Genomic DNA, 16,558 nt, shown 5'->3' on the forward strand with positions numbered 1-16,558 from the left:
CAAAGTCATGAACCCCAAGATCGTGACCTCAGCCGAAATCAAGAGCTGGCTGCTTAACCAACTCAGACGCCCAGGTGCCCCTAATCATTGGGATATTTTGTATGTATTTGTGTTTTAAGATGTTTTAAATAAACCTGGCATATCAGATAATCGGATTTATATCTAATTTATATTAGACTTATGATATTAAAGGTATAGTAGATTTTTACTGTTTGTAAATAGTATTTAAATGTGTAAGAAAACCTGGTTTAGAATATTTCATTTGATAGATTAATAACAGTTGCTGAAGTGCATAGTAAGGCTTTGTTTCTTAGGTTTGTAAGTCTGTCAGGCTTTTGGAGTATTTGAGAAAATTCGGTATGTTAAATGTATAACATTTTAAAAGTGCCTGAGGGAATTTAATTCATAAGTGAGGTCAACTCTTTAGCATTTACTCTTTTAAACTTATCAGTTAATGGAGTATAATCAAAACAGTGTGAATTCTTATTTTTATATAAAATATTAGATTTATAACATGCTTCCAAATTGAACTTAAAGACTTAGAGAACACTAGGCTTTTAAATTTACGATTTCAATATGTTGGATTAATAAAAATCCAATTGTTAGAATAGTCTTTTCAGTGTATAAGGTTCGGTCAGATATTTGAAAGCTCAAATGACACCTGTAAGCTTTCAGTAAGCGGTAGTTGTCATGAACGGCAGGTTCCGCTTGCCTTTTGTTCCTTTGAACCCCTGCAATGAAACTTCTATGGCTATGTATCTGTTTCTTGAGACCCTAGGGTCCTGATTAGCCGAACGTAAGGATTATTCCAAAAACGACACTTTTGCTTGAGTCAGTAATTTTATTACTATTATTTTTCCACACCGAGGAGACTTACTTACATAAAGTGATACCCTAGGAGTTGATTACCAGTAGTAGAAGCACGAAGATGTGGGAAGTGTAACGTGAACACAGAGAAGAAACACCCTTTATCAAGTGAAGTTCATGTGACAGAAACACATTGCTCCAAACAGCCTATGTACAAATAAATATAGCTTTCCGTCTATGTACAGACATATCCACAGAGAATACACTGACGCAAAATCTCCATATATCTCGTCATCCAGCGAAAACTGCGCATAATAAACAAAACACACAGAAAGTGCCGAAAATAATTTGGAAGTACAACAGTGGGTTTCTTGCTGGGGTAAAGACAGGGGATAAAACGCTTCTTTAAAACGGAGGCACACAAAGGAAGCAGGAGATGACATCTATCCCTAAAAAGATCCTTTACAAAAATGGCATTCCGGTACTTTTAACGTAACCTGTCCAAAAAACAGCTTATGTGTTCTAGGGAAGATGTTGGGGTCAGCATCGACCATGTTTCCTCTGTTTTACCACTGTGCAAAGAACAAAAGTATAATTGATCTTTCCTTCAGTGCAGGCAGCAACTTCACCAATCCAGAAAGGTCGCTTTTGCTACTCTTAATTTCTTCTGGTTCTTTGAGACTGCAGATTGCTAGGAGACAGAGGCTCTTGCTGCTGGAGTTTTTTCAAACCCGAGAAACCTGGGCTAGACGCAGGGCACAAATATGGACTTTGTGTGCAGGGTTCAATAAGGCTATCTGTCAACAGAGCCTCTCTCTTCTGGTTGGAGTATCTGCCCTTTGAAGAAACTCCTGCGACCACAAAACAGTTCCTGACAAGAACATCATTGGCTCCAGGGCTAGACACTTGATCTTAGGGCAGATGGTCATTTAAGCATTAACTTGATGGGGACGTTCAATTCAATAGACACATTTACTCTATATTGACAACTTAGGTTACTCAGGGTGAGTATTTCTTGGCCACTGAGTGCTTTTTAAGTCATTCTTTTAGCTTTCACTCAAATTACATGGAAAGTTGTGATCAAGTGAGATACTAGTTTTTAGTTGTGGGGACTTTTGGGTACATAGGTAAGTGGTCTACCATACGGCTCAAAACTTGTGTATTTTAGAGGAATGGGAATGCATGATGAAGTCTGTTATTTTATATGTCCTCCCAAGGAAGGTTGATAACTTAGGCATAATAAATTACTGACAAGTTGTGTATCTATATTAGCCATTTTTATAAGGGAACTTCTTAGGTCCATCCTATATTTATACAAAAACTCAAACAAACTTTAAATTTCCCAGGTATATATTTGCTAATTATCCATTTCACTCTTCATGTGGGTGAACCTTGCTTTACATAACAAATGGATTCCTGAAAAATAATAAATCTATAATTTAAAAAGAGAAACACTTTCAATATAGTCTCAGCACTTGCTATTTAAAGAAACTGTAACAAGCTACTTCCAAGATGAAGAATGCTGTCGTGAAATGAATAATTTCTTTTGTTTGCAAAGTTTCGTTAAAGTACACACCTAAAATTTATCAGATTAGGATTGTCTAGAGCAATAATTGTATGCAATAAAAAATAGAACAGATAAACTCCAATTTACAACAAACGATACAAAACAGGAATGACTCATGACTGCTTATTGATTGACTATATTCAGAAGCCCTGAATATATGTATTATTGGTATTTTATGGCTTTAATTAAGACAGTTGTCTCTTATGAAGTACTATAAAGTGCAATATTAAAAAATTAAAAACCCAAAAGGCATCCATCGTCCTTCAGTTTTATCCTGATGAGAAGAGTTGGAGATTCGTTTAATTAAATGGCAAGGAATTATCTATCCTTAATTCATGCATGTCATTTTATCCTTAAAATTATTCAATTCAGGGATTCAGGCTTAACTCATTCCTGTGTATGTGCATGTGACATGATTTTAAAAATTAGTATTCCCTTTTGGTTAGTGTGTTGAGTGTTTTAGAGAACTGTCAGTCCCAAGGCCTTAGATACTTACGGATCCATTATAAAGGAAAATGCAACCCAACCCTGTAAGTGAGAACGCAGAGGCCTTTTTCCTGGGCCGGGACCCAACCAACAACCACACAATTCTGATCCAACCTCGCACACAAGGAAGGAAATGCACTGCAGTACTGGGTGATCAGAGGAGGTCCAACCATTTCTCCTGTTTCCTATTTGAGTGAAAATGTGAATTCCTTTTGGTAAATCGATGCAGGTAGAGATTCTGAATGATCTCCAGTGGTGTCTCCCCCCACTCTGAGTTCTTTGTGAGTGTGGAATTATGACTTTAAAGGTGAGGCTCACGAGTGTGACCTCACCAGGCCTCATGATAATGCCGCACCCAGTGTTCACGCTTTTCTGGACACTGGACAAATGCCTGCTAGTGCCTGTGGTATCAAGGCCTACTGGTGCTCTTAAGGTATTTCTGTGACTCTGCTCTCTTATGGCTGTGAATTCTGTTCACATTTTAGTAGCAATCAGGAGGGATTCCCCCCACCCACCAAGAAGTCATCAATTACACAACACAAACTGTTTGGGGGCAGGGGTCCAGCATTTTTGGATATTCACATTTATGAGGAGATGGAGAAAATGGTCCTTAGAGTTGTGCCAAGTGCAAGCAAACTGGGGAGCTTGGTGGTAAGGGGAGGGAGTGCTGGGTCGAACCTGGACTTGAAAACCGGAAGTTGTGTTAGGAACAAACAGACATAGACTCAACCAGGCCAAGTGGAGAGTGGGTCGCAGTAGGAATGATGGCTATTCAAATGCATTGGGGCAGGCTGAGAAACGCACTGGCTTCATCTCAATGTCTTGGAGAAAAGATACAGAAGTGATAGGAAACACGAGATCAATGTGAATTAGCAATGAAATATGACTTTCTCAAAGTAAGAGTAACAGAGGGTCCACAAAAAGGCAGTGAAGCATTAGGTTTGAGACTGTAAATCAGCCCTGGTCAGACCTACTTGTGTCATGATTAGTCACAGGTTCTATAATTTAGGAGCAAAATAAAGCATTTACAAAGGCTTCATAGAGAAGAAGTGTAAGAGGGTTAGGAAATTAGGACTCTGACATAAAACTCTAAAAATACTTTCGATGAAAACAGATAAAGGGTCACATAGTGGAGACTCCCAACTATGTCAGGGGTACACAGTGAAGAATGCCCAGATGCAGTTCCTTTCTGCCCCAAAGAAAAGACATAGGTTAACCCTAGCCTAACCAGTTGATGACTTAACCTGCTGGTTGTTAATGTTAACAGTTGATGAAACCTGTTTCCACCAGAAACTTTGATGCTAGGACCCCTCTCCTATGAAAGAACTGTTCTTTTAGCTAGGGTGATAGGTTGGACAAACTCTCTTAACAGAATTAAATCTTTGGCAAACTCAATGTGTATTCCAGGAACTCTTTCAGACTTAGGTATTTATGTGTTTTAAAAAAATTCTTTAAGGTTTTCCAGTCTGTCAACCAATCATTTCGTGAAAGTTCTTTGGCTTAATTTGGTGGTTCCGCACAGTCTCCTTTGTACACTAATTTGAACATAGTTGTCTCTAATTATAGGCTCATTTTTGTCTCTAAAAACCTGGCTGACTTGAGGGTTCACTTGTTGTTTCTAGCTCTTTCTTTTCTTTCTTTTTTTTTTTTTTCTAGAGAAAACTTTCACTCGTCAGATGAAAGACCACTGTGGACTTCAGGTGATTCTGAGCAAGGCTGATCCCCTCTGGGTGAGGAAGGCATGTAAAATGGCAGCACAGACAGTGTTTGGAGGGCGGTGTCTGGGTGGAAAGATGTCTTACTTCCATACCAGATATGAGTGCACCTTTGATTTGTACAGATGCCTAAATTCTCCTTGTGATCACAGCCTACGCAGTTTCAAAACTCCCTGTTGCAACAAACACTTTGGTGTTGTAATGATAAGTAATAGAGTTTAGCTGGTGGTGAGGGTGTTTTATTGCTTTTCTTGTTTGCTACATAGTTCAAAGAATATGGAGCTGTGAAATTAAAAAAGAGACCCAAAGAGATAGAGGCAAGGAGCTAAGCTTAAATAGACAGTGGAGCAGGGGCACATTACCAAAGCCTTCTTGAGAAGAGAAAATATTTTTATCTGGGACTCTATGCAGATTCTTGTAATTGGCTGGAAAAAGCCTGAAATTTATGATTTTATTTTTATTTAAAGTTTATTTTTACTTATTTTGAGAGAGAGCAAGTGGGGTAGAGGCAGAGACAGAGGGAGAGAGAGAATCCCAGGCAGGCTGTGTGCCATTAGCACAGAGTCCGATATGGGATTCGAACTCACAAATGTGAGATCATGACCTGAGCCAAAGTTGGATGCTTAACCGACTGAGCCACCCAGGCACCCCTGTAATTATTTTAAATTACATGGGGACATATATCAATGTGACACTCTTCTCTTGGGAATCGTAGTAAATTAATTTTTCCTCTCTTCCTTTTCCTTATGCTTCATTTTCGCACTGATTCTCTTTTAATGGCAGGCTCTTTCTTACTAATTAAAGACAATATTGCTGAGGGAGGTTCAGGAATTGAGGACGTGTCTTTTAAAAATATTAAGTCAGGTGGTTACGTTAGATCTGGCTTAGCGAGAATGAGCATTAGCTTCTGTATCAAGCCTTCAGGAGATAGCTGATTTCCCCCAGAAATCACCCTGAGGACAGTTACCCTTTATTTCTTCTGGAATAGAGCTGCCACTTATAATATGGCCACTGAATTACTGGAGTAGCAACCTGCCCAGGTGCATCCTCATAATCTTGTGCGTGCATGTGTGCGCACATGTGTGTGTGTTGGTAGGTGTAGGGAAGAAAGCATCCCGAAGTTTCCTGAAATGCTTGCATTCAGATGGGTCATCAGACTCGTTGCGTGTTCCAACCCAGGAATTTCAGCTGAGCATTTAACGCAAGTCCCATCTCTCCAACTGCCTCTCTGGCCAGCAGCTCTCTATCTGTTGTCATTTCCTGGGCCAGCTCTCGGTTAAGGTGGTGTGGGAGGGGGGCTTCCCTTACAGCTCATCTCCCATCTCCCTGCTGCAGAGGAGTGAAAGAGCTGTGAGCTTTGGTGGAGAGTTTGCCAACCCTCTCCCTGCCCAGGAATGGATGTACATTAATATTATCAAATGTCTCATCAGTGAGGCAGCTGTGTTTTGCTGAAAGGCCTCCAAACCACCTGATTCATGTCTTTCCTAGAAAATAAATTATAATGGCCCCTGTCAGGTGACACCTGTTAGAAGCCTTACAAAGCATTTTCCCTGAATATGAATCAGTCCCTGCCTCTTTTTATAATCTTCTGGGCAAGGCTCTAGCATAGGCTGCTGCATCTGCTAAATTGATAAACAGCCCTACCCCTTAGACTGTGCACATGGACTGTGTCTTCCCGATCTGTCACCGCTGGGCTTAGCTTAGGTCCTGGAGCACTGCATAAACACCATCTAATCTCCAGCTTCAATTCTTCAGGAGTTAGTCACGATCAGAGGGCAGCTGGATTTAGCACGGGCATTTCCAGATGCACTTTAGAAGGTTCTAACTGGGCATTCTCAGTTTGAGCCAGGTTGCTCTCCTGTGCAGGTGCTGCCAACAGTGACAGGGGAGGTGACAGCAAACAATACCTGCTTGGTTTGCTGTGGCTAAATGGAATCATTTTGGTACAGCTTGTTTATTTGTTTTTAAATGTTTATTTTTGAGGCAGCGTGCGTGCGAGTGCATGTGTGTGAGCGAGGGAGGGTTAGAGAGAGACGGAGAGAGAATCCCAAGCAGGCTCTGGGCTGTCAGTGCTGAGCACAACACGGGGCTTGATCCCCAAAACCATGAGATCATGTCCTGAGTGGAAATCAAGAGTCAGATGCTTAACTGACTGAGCCCCCCAGGTCCCCCAGCTTGTATATTTTGGATTGAGAAGTAAGAAGTTGGCTTTGGAATTTTTGATATTACTTTATATACCTTGCTACAAGAAAGTAAAGAAAATCTAGGGTCTAAGTTTTTCTGTTGTGCATTCTTTGCCTCTACATCAGCATGAGGGGTATGTATGGCTGGCCATTTCCATAGGCTGTATATAACTGTATACTCTTGAGGTGGGAAAATATATGGGAAGGGAGTGTATGTGTAGGTTCACATGTACACGTGCACAGAACAAGTCTTACAAGATCAGGAAGAAATGTTCCTTTTGGGTGTTGGTGTGCGTGACTTTCCTTTTCCTTCACTATGACAAACTTGATGTGCCCTGCTTTTGAATCCTGAAGGTGACTGGGTCAGAGGCTGATGATGTAAATGACGATGTGACTGTGTACGTATAGATGTGGCATAAAGACGTATTTATATAAGTATATGCACAGACATGCAGGGGAAGTGTTTGAGGTGACCTGCTCAGGAAAGTTCTTTCTCATAATTATGTTAGTGGTTTGATTGTTTTTAAAGATTCACTGCTGCATTCTATACACTGCTCTCTGGATTTGCCCTGGCCCAACACATCACCCCACAGACACATGCTTGGGTCAGGCAGTGGCAGGGGAAGGGTGCCTGCACACCAGCCAGCCAGGGAACACTGCTTGTCGTACATTGTGCTCAGTGCACGTCACAGGGGTGGGAATGGGCTGGGAAGCATGGTCTTTTCAAGTGCAACTTCTCATTAATGACCACAACACCTCCTCTGGAATGGAGCCCCACACAAGTAAAATGCTCTGTGGCTGCCTGGATGGGTCTTCACTGTGAGCTGGGAATGAATGGGAGGGAGTGAGGAGGCAGGGGACATTAGTAAGTGCCGGCCCAAGAACAGGGCCGTGGTGGGTCTCCCTTGTCCTTTTTGGTTTCACATAGTTTATGTGCAGTTGAGTTACAGTCCCCTACTCAAACCTTCTTTTGAATAACAGACCAGCCAATAAAATGTAACTCACGCAAGGACCCAGTTTGCTCCCCTTCAAGTAATGCACCGGGAAACCAACCACAGTTTTGAACAAGAAGTTCACTCACCCATTCTCTTTCACCCTAAGGAAATAGCACAAATTCTTGCCTCAATACAACATCCTGCCCTTGATGAAGGAGACACAGGTTTTTCTGACACAACTGAACACCTGACTTGGCAAAGTTGGAGAGACTCGAAGTCTCACCTCCTGTGTGGCAGCCATCTTGATTTCTTGTTTTTCCCACGTGAGCCTCCACTCAGAAGTGCTTTTCGCTTGGGGGCGAAGAGCAATGAGGGACACTGCCTGTTACTGCCACGCTCTGTGGAGTGAGCTGGGGTTCTGTGGAAGGAATACTGAGCCTGATCTGGGGCTGTCAGGTCTCCCTTCCTCTCTATTTGGTTGTGAGTTCTGCATCCTGTCTGTGTTAGAAGGTATGTGCTCACGACAGGATCATAGCAGGTATCAGGGACACGGTAAACCAGAGACAAGAACACATGTCGCGTGTAGTGTGTCCCAGCTGAGATGGAAGGTGGGTACAGAATAATGGGCCATCCTCTACTTCCTTTTTCAACTGATTATAAGGAAAGCATGACTTGGAGACATGAAAATCTGTATTTTCTCATCGATTTCAGTTTGCCTTTTCTTCCCCCTGACAGTTTTATTTTCTATTGACACAGATCTGAGAAATCATACAAGGTATCAAACAGAATTTGGGGGCATGGAGTGAACGAAATGAAAATGTCGCGTGAATGCTGGCAAAATCAGGAGATCAAAACCTTGGAGTGACTGGCTTGAGGCCAGCATGAAGACGTCTTCGGTGGACTCTCTAAGCCAGCAAGAGTCCCACGTAGGGTCTCGATGGAGGGAGAAACGCAGGTTTTGCCTGGGCTCTACCCACCCCCTCGTCCTGGCACCACTAAACATAGGCCTCAGAAACCTTCCTCAGCGCACGGGGTGCACAGATGCCTTTCCAAACATCTCTAAGCTGCCTCAACCCAAGCACTATAGATTAGATTGTTTATTTCTATTGCAGGAATAATAATTTCTTTAGACACTGAAGCCCTTTGTGAACCGCACTGGAAGATGCTTTAAAGAACCATGCCCTTATATTCCCATTAGGTGGCAAGTTCCATTGAGCCCCTCTACTGGATGATATTTCTTATCACCTGTCCCAGGCTCTCTTGGCAGGCATTTTGATGATATGTGAGCCCTTAGCATCAAAATACACCTAAATGACAATCACAGTTAAATCTGCCCCCCCCTTTTGATGATAATGGGACATGCATTAGAACAGTATAGGTTCAGTTTATATAGTCTCGTTGTCCTAGGAGAGCACTAATTTGGTTTGCAGTTACATTTTCTACTTGCATGCTGGGGCAATATATATAAAAAAATCCAAAAAACCCCAACCCTGGTAACCTCTCCCCTGCCTCCAAAGCAATATCCACCCAGTCTGGGTTTTACCTCTGTCTGTCCCAAGTGGCCCCATGGGTTTTGGTCAGCGTGCCCAGCAGGGGTGGGCAAATAGTCTTCACTGTTTGGCTGGTGGGAATGTTTTGGAGGTCTCAGCTCAGGGTCCCTACAGACCCTCTCCACCAAGCCCTCCCTCCTGCAACATATTCCTCTAAAACATCCACATTGCCCGGCAGGATCCCAATAAGTCCAAGGTAGGCTGAAGGTCACAGCAATGATTCTATTAGTTTACCTCTTGTACTTAAGAGGTAAAGCTCAGACTGAAGGTTGATGCCCCTCTTCAAATAGGTGCTATAAATATACTAGAGCTATCCCTGAAAAGATGCATTTGTATTTATATATATATGTGATGATTTTATATATATATATATATATATATATAAGACTTATATATATATATATATAAAATTTTTATTTCTTTGTGTTTGTATACAGGTATGTATGACTCTATAGGTATGAAAGGAGAGGTATAATACAGGAGCAGGCGGGGGTATGTTCATGTGCATCTATTTATAATTTGTATATTTTGTATGTGTATATAGAGAGAGCCTCTGTCATTGTTTGCATCATTACAATGAATGTACCTCCGACCAGCGAGGAGTACCTGTCAGTGGTGAATCGGAGAGAAGCCCCAAAATGGACGGTTCTTGCGTGGAGCTGTTTCAGTAGGCAAGGTTGGCAGCAGCTCGTGAAATGAGTGGGCCCAGCGTAAATCCATCCATCCCCAAATCCGCTAGGGAGGGACGCTCTGAAAGGCCCAGGGCTGTGTGCCAGCTGCCTCTTCTGGAGAGGTCAAGGAGCCTAGAACCCAGGGCAGGGAGGGGCCATCCACGCTGTTGGTTCAGGATATGGCTTTTCCTACTAGATGGAAACAGGGCACACAAGAATTCTGTCTTCTAGGAGGACGCTGACCACCAGGAACACAAAGTAGAGGCCGAACATGATGAAGCCCAGCACTTTGTTCATCCGCCATTTGCAGAGGGCAATGGAGAGGATGACGAAGAGCAGCATGATGAAGAGGAGGACGATGGCACAGAAGAGGCCATTGCTGCTGACAGCCACTGGTTGGAACCTGTGAATGATGGTATATAGGAGCCAGGGCAGTGGAAGCCTGTGAGGAAAGACGGGGGTAGCAGTCAGACACGTTGAAGAAGGCACAGGACACAGCATCAGCTTCCTGGAATCCATAATCTGAAAAGGGTGTCTTTTTGGGTTCACTATGCCTTGTGTGCGGTTGGCCCAGGAAATCACATAAGGAAGTCACGTGAACTTCAGAAACCTGTATCTACTTCCTGACTGAATTAGGGAGAAGAGGGAATTTGTTCTATAGCTGAGTAAGCTCGGAGCTGTGACCACTGCGGGTGATTTCTGGATGTGATCTGAAATAATTGGGTGTTTCTTTCCTAGTTAGATTCAAATTGCTCTCAGCCCCCGAAAAGGTGGACTGGAAGATCTGTACAGGGCAGGAGAAGGAAAATACAAATGGAGAAAAGGCATAGACATCAGTGGTGAAAATGGCAACATTATTTTTAGGAATGGAGACAGAGAATAGCACTGACTCAACTGATCTAACGCAAGTGAAAAATGATACATGATACAATATAGCTGTCTGAGGTTTATTCTGGAAAAGATGGGACAACCGTTTCACTAAGAAGTGGTCTTCCTGAAATATTTGAGGAAGACGGTTTCTTACATTTGTGATGTGATTTTTAAAAAGCTGTTTTCTCCCTTGGCATTTGACTTTTAAAAATCTGGTAACATCTTTTGTTTTCTATCCAGAGTGGCAACTCTGGAAGACATCAGAAAAGCTAATGGCCAGGTGCATCCCTGAGAGTGAGTTAGGACTCTGAGCAAGAGAAAAATGGCCGAAAACATGGGACTCATGTTGCCTGGGCCTCTCCAGGTGGCCGAGTGAGACGCAGTTTTATCCATTGAGCCTAATGATGGAACGTTGGCTGGGGAAACAAGGACCCAGCCACCCAGCTGGGTGAGGCTGCTGCAGAGCCTTAGCCTTTGGCTAAGGGAGATTCAGTTTTGGCCTGACCTCGGGGATATGGAAGAAGAGGTGAAACACAACGTTCTCCAAAGGAAAAGAAGATATCTTGAGAGAAATAATGAGATGAAAGGGGCAGTGAGTTTACGCATCTGGTCTCCTCAGTTGGCGAGGGCATGTGAAGGCAGAGCCCACGAGTTGTGTAACTTTGAATACCCAGGGCCTGGTGCACGCAGGCCCCCATCTGGGTACATATGTTAACCTGGGCCAAGGTGAAGTGATTGATACAACCGCCCCACAGTAGTCAGTACAGGTGGTTTGCCCACTACAGCCTGGTTTGGAGGTGCTCACTTTTCGGAGATGTCAGAAGGGGAGGGGCTCCACAGGCCAGCTCAGGGAACATGGTGCAGTTCCAGCTTTCGGCAGGAGGGGGCGGCCCTGGCATCCTCCCGTCAGTGATGGAAAGTCGGGAAAAGTGGGAGTAGGGGTGTGTGTGTTGGGTGGAGTGCTCAAAAATGAAAACCCCCACTAGGAATTTGTCCTGGGGAGCGCTTCTTCCACCCCTGCATTCTCTTAGGAAGAAAAAGACCAAAGCCATCGTATTCTTATTAAGCGAGACATGCACACATACAAACCCAGTTCCCGTGAAGTTGTGCTTGACGGCACTACAAACAGGTAGAAGCCCTTTGTAGTAAAAAATTACATTTTGTTCATGCCTTTTGACCTATAGATTCTATCGCCAGGGATCAAGCATAAGAAATATTTGAAAGGCAGATATAACTTCATGCAGAAAAATGACCATTTCAGTGTTGTTTTGAGGAGTGAAAAATTTAATCTCCAATAACAAGAAACTAGTTAAATAGCGAACTATTAAGCCAAGTTAATGTTATGTAGCCATTAAAAATCATACGCTTATAATGATGTAGGCAAATACTCATGATATGATTCTACGCTTAAAATGAAGGATGCACATAAATATGGCAATGCATTTTCAGCAATGTAAACTATATATGAACTAAAGCAGGGCGGTGAATGATCATTGATTTTTATTTATGCTCTATACGTATTTACTCAGTCCTTTACCATGAGTGTATATTAATATTATAAGCATAGAGAAAATGCCAATAAGACTACGAAATACTTTTTATATTCAATATATTGCTAACAAGTTCATAAATTGGTATAAAGTCTTGAGAAAGGACTTTTTAAAAAATATACATCAACATCCATTAAAATGCTCATAATCTTTAATTCATTAATATTTCTTGAAGGAGTTTATCCTAATAAAAATAGCTAAAAGATATTTTCTGCATAAAGGTCTTCATGAAAACACCCATCACAGCAGAAAATTGGAAAAAACAAAAAATAATGGCTAAACTGAAAACCAACAAGATGAAATATTGTGAAGTGATAAAATGTTATTTATGAGGGTTATAAAAGAACCTAGAAAAATAGCTGATTTACTAATTGAATAATAGATGCCTACTTTGTGCCAGGCATAAATGGCTTTGAAATAGAAAAACAAAAGCCCTCCAAAAGGACAAAACTGAATACTGACTTGGAAAACTTTGTGAAATATTTGGAAGAGAACATACAAAAATTAAATGTTGCTTCTGGGTAGTAGGGTTAGGGGGTATCTTGCAACCTTCATCTAACCTGTTACTATATATCCAATTTAAGAACAGTGAACAAAAAACAACTTGCAATTCCCTAGCCTACTTATTTTTCAAAAACATGACAAAAACGTCCTATAATTTTTCCCTACTTGTAAGATTTTCTCCCTTTGTACTATAGCACATCTTATTTTCCTTCTTAGAAGACACTGACCAAGAAAACTAGTCTAAACGTGTAAGCAGCGGAACTAAGAAACACTGTTTCTACTAGAGATGCCCTTCCTTTAAAACATACACCTTTTAAGGCATTCGTCACACATTCATTCATTCAGTCTGCAAACGTCTGTCAAGGCACCACCATGCATTAGGCATCGTATTAGGCTCTGGGGAGCTGTTGCTCTTGAGCAGTTCACAGTCTAGTGGGCAGACTGATAAACGTGACCATGACAAGAGTATGATGTTCAGAGAGTACACAGGAGCAGGAGCCCCCTGGTCAGGCCCAAAGGAATGAGGAAAGCTGAGATTTGAGTTGACATTGGTAGGGTAAGTTGGAGTTTTCCAGGCAGACAAGCAGGGACAAATCTCATGTGAGAGGGGCCTGCAAAGGAAGGAAATAATGGCAGCAGAGGGCACCTTTGGAATTCAAAGGTGGTTAAGACAGGGGGAGCTCAGGGCAGGGTTTAATGCAGACAGTGTTGTGGCTGAGAGACACATTGTCCAAATCCCAGCTGTCTCACTTACTAGCTTTGTGAACTCTGTGCTTTTCAGCTGCCTGGCCTGAAAAATGGGGGATCATCATACATATGTCACAGGATCATTGTCTGGCTTAAGTGGATAAAAATGTACTTACAGTGCACAATGTAGACACTGAGTGAAAAACACGGGTAATGCAAAGATACAAGAGAGAACGATATTCAAGACGTTCAATGAAACAGCAGATCCATTTTAGTGAGTTTCTAAATTCAAGTGTCAAGAGCCCAGTTCTGGGAACAGAAGGAAAACACCCCCAATGTCTTACCTTCTCAGGGGTTCTCTCTCATTCAGGGTTATGCATCAGACTACTTTTACTTCTGACAAGTTAAATGACATGACAGAGATAAGAGCATCCCACCCCAATCTGATCCGCTTTAGAGATTATTCATATTGAGAACTACCATTTGCTTAACCGTAAGAACAGATCTCATCTTCTGACTTTCAAAAAACTTAGAATATCTTTATCAGCAGCATACATAAATGATAACGCCAAACCTGCCAGCATTTTCCAAAGAAGGAGATGGGGTATTTTTGCTTGTTCCAATCTGTTTTATAATCCAAATCTCATCCGAGGCTGGTGGGGACTTTAATTAGAATTAGGATATGGGAAAAAATGTAGTAAAACTGTCTCCATCATACCTGAATGCTGAATACTCATAACTTGTAGCCAACGCCGTTATATAAGCAAAATTCTTAAAGTATTTCTTACAACATCCACTTTGTACCTGGCGTGTGTTTCTGCCTATCTAGGGATAACTTATTCTTCATTAAGGTCTCTGAAAATTGAAAATGGAGTTAGCGAACTTGAATGGTACTCCCATTACTTTCTACTGGTATGGGTGAGTTTTGGGCTCAAAGATCCCGGTTTTATCTCCACAGCCTCTCAGAGAACAAAGACAGCAATAGAGCTGGTGTGTGCACCTTCATAAAACTATCTCTACTCACCCTACAGTGATGTCAAAAATGTTGCTTCCAACAGAGCTGGACACAGCCATGTCCCCGAGCCCCTTCCGGGCCACTATGACACTGGTGATAAGATCAGGGATGGAGGTTCCAGCAGCCAAGATGGTCAGGCCCATAATCTCTTCACTAATGCCAATTGTCTCTCCAACCTAAATGTAATGGCAGGGACACATGTGAGTGTCTGAAGTCACCAAACCATCAAACCCACATTTCAGTGCAACTCCCTTCTGATGAATTCCTATCCATGCTGTGCAGAGTGATGAGATGGTAAAAAAGAGTAAGCCACAATCACTGCCATAGAGGAGTTCACACTTTAATCATATTTAGACCCAAGAGATCAGGAATTTTCGCACCAGGGTTAAACAGATAATCTCAAGAAAGAGCTATAGAGGGCTTGAGTGCAGTCATTATATGGTATCTAATAATTCTGTGCAAGGGAGGCAGAAGAGAGTGATAAAAGCCAACTGGCCATTGGCTCCAGAGGCCAGGGGCTGACAATGGTACCAAATCCTGTAGCGATGGTTCCCATTTTTCTTTGACATCTCCTAGTGTCTGTAACCCACTCTTGAACACTTTCAGACTATTACTTCCACGGGAAACTTGATTTGGGGTGTTTTGGGGCTTGGTAACACACAACTGTAAATCAGGAAGGCAACTGTGGAGAAACCATCAGTTACAGAATCAGAAGTCCAAGACCCGGCTCTGGCATTTGTTAAGAATTTAACCCATCATTAACTTAACCAATTGTATAATGTCTTCAATCCTTGCTTTCTTATGCTTAAAGCGGGGATGATAGTACCTACCTTACAAAGTGGTTGGGAGGACGAAGTGATCATTTGTGGAAAATCCCTTTGCAAATAGTACATCATTACTGAAAAATGATGGGGGATGGTTATTATGTTTTATTTTGGTCTTTGCCTTTTAACACTGATGAAGTCTATTTTGGACAGTTGGTCTAGTCTCAGATGGAGGCTCCTACATCCTCTTGAGCAAATTTTTTTTGTCTTCCCGGGACTTTTAAAAGCTCTATATATTTTCTGGAGTTGGTGAACTGCAGTTCTGAAAACTTTTAAGATAGTGCCTTCAGTTTGGTTTTCAATGGCCTACTCTATGACCTTCATCATTTTTTGAAAAAAATGCAGAAGGCCAGAGTAGCATGCAAGAATAAGGGTTTTTAGGGAATAGAATAAATTCATTTATTTCTTTAAAAAAATTTTTTTAATGTTTATTATTTATTTTTGAGAGAGAGGAAAAGACAGAGCACGAGCAGGGGAGGGGCAGAGAGAGAGGGAGACACAGAATCTGAAGCAGGCTCCAGGCTGTCAGCACAGAGCGTGACGTGGGGCTCAAACCCATGAACTTTGAGATCATGACCTGAGCGGAAGTTGGACGTTTAACTGACTGAACCACCCAGGTGACCCTTTCTTTCTTTTTTAAAAGTTTTATTCAAATAATCTCTACATCCAACATGGGGCTTGAACTCATGACCCCGAGATCAAGGGTTGCATACTCTTTTGACTGAGCTAGCCAGGCGCCCCTAGGATATACTCATTTCAAAATACCTTTTGTGATTTGTAAGTAATAGCTTAGTTTCCATGAACTTAAAAGCATAGTTGGGAGCTATTTTTGTTTTGGTGGTCACGCCTGCTCTAGAGCCTGGCTAGCTGAACTAGTTTATCCTGACCTCACAGAGCAAAGACTCACTGCTCTCCATCAGAAAGGAGGTTCCATGCAAGCAGAATTCCTACTTTGATCACTACGGGTCTCCTTAATCCACAGAACATAGCCTGTATTTAGTAGTCTCTCAATACCTATTTGCTGAATAAATAAATCCATCTACGTACTTAGGTGATTTCCCTAGCGTGTTTTCTGCTGATTCTCCTAGAAAAAAATTAAATAAGAGTTCTACACAGGAGTGCCCTATTTGAGCAAAACTCTCCTTGCTGACCTATTTTTTGAGTTAGATCTTGAGTGAAACATTTTCAAAGACT

At 42.0% G+C, this 16,558-nt stretch overlaps 1 protein-coding gene across 2 annotated transcripts in view; it reads right to left on the bottom strand.

Annotated features, from left to right (window-relative positions):
• Window positions 1-10,106: 10,106 nt before the first annotated feature.
• SLC24A2 (solute carrier family 24 member 2) overlaps window positions 10,107-16,558 on the bottom strand; it is a 241,047-nt gene continuing 234,595 nt past the window's right edge. For both annotated transcript variants that reach the window (XM_047098204.1, XM_047098194.1), the window contains 2 exons: window positions 14,550-14,716; window positions 10,107-10,356 (listed from right to left, as the gene is read on the bottom strand). In XM_047098204.1, coding sequence (XP_046954160.1) covers window positions 10,107-10,356; window positions 14,550-14,716 — 417 coding nt within the window. The remainder of the gene's footprint in view (window positions 10,357-14,549; window positions 14,717-16,558) is intronic.

The sequence above is a fragment of the Lynx rufus genome, unplaced genomic scaffold (genome assembly GCF_022079265.1).
Source record: "Lynx rufus isolate CCGP_SWC_20201006 ecotype Redwood Valley unplaced genomic scaffold, mLynRuf1.p SCAF_10, whole genome shotgun sequence".
Classification (NCBI taxonomy): Eukaryota; Metazoa; Chordata; class Mammalia; order Carnivora; family Felidae; genus Lynx; species Lynx rufus.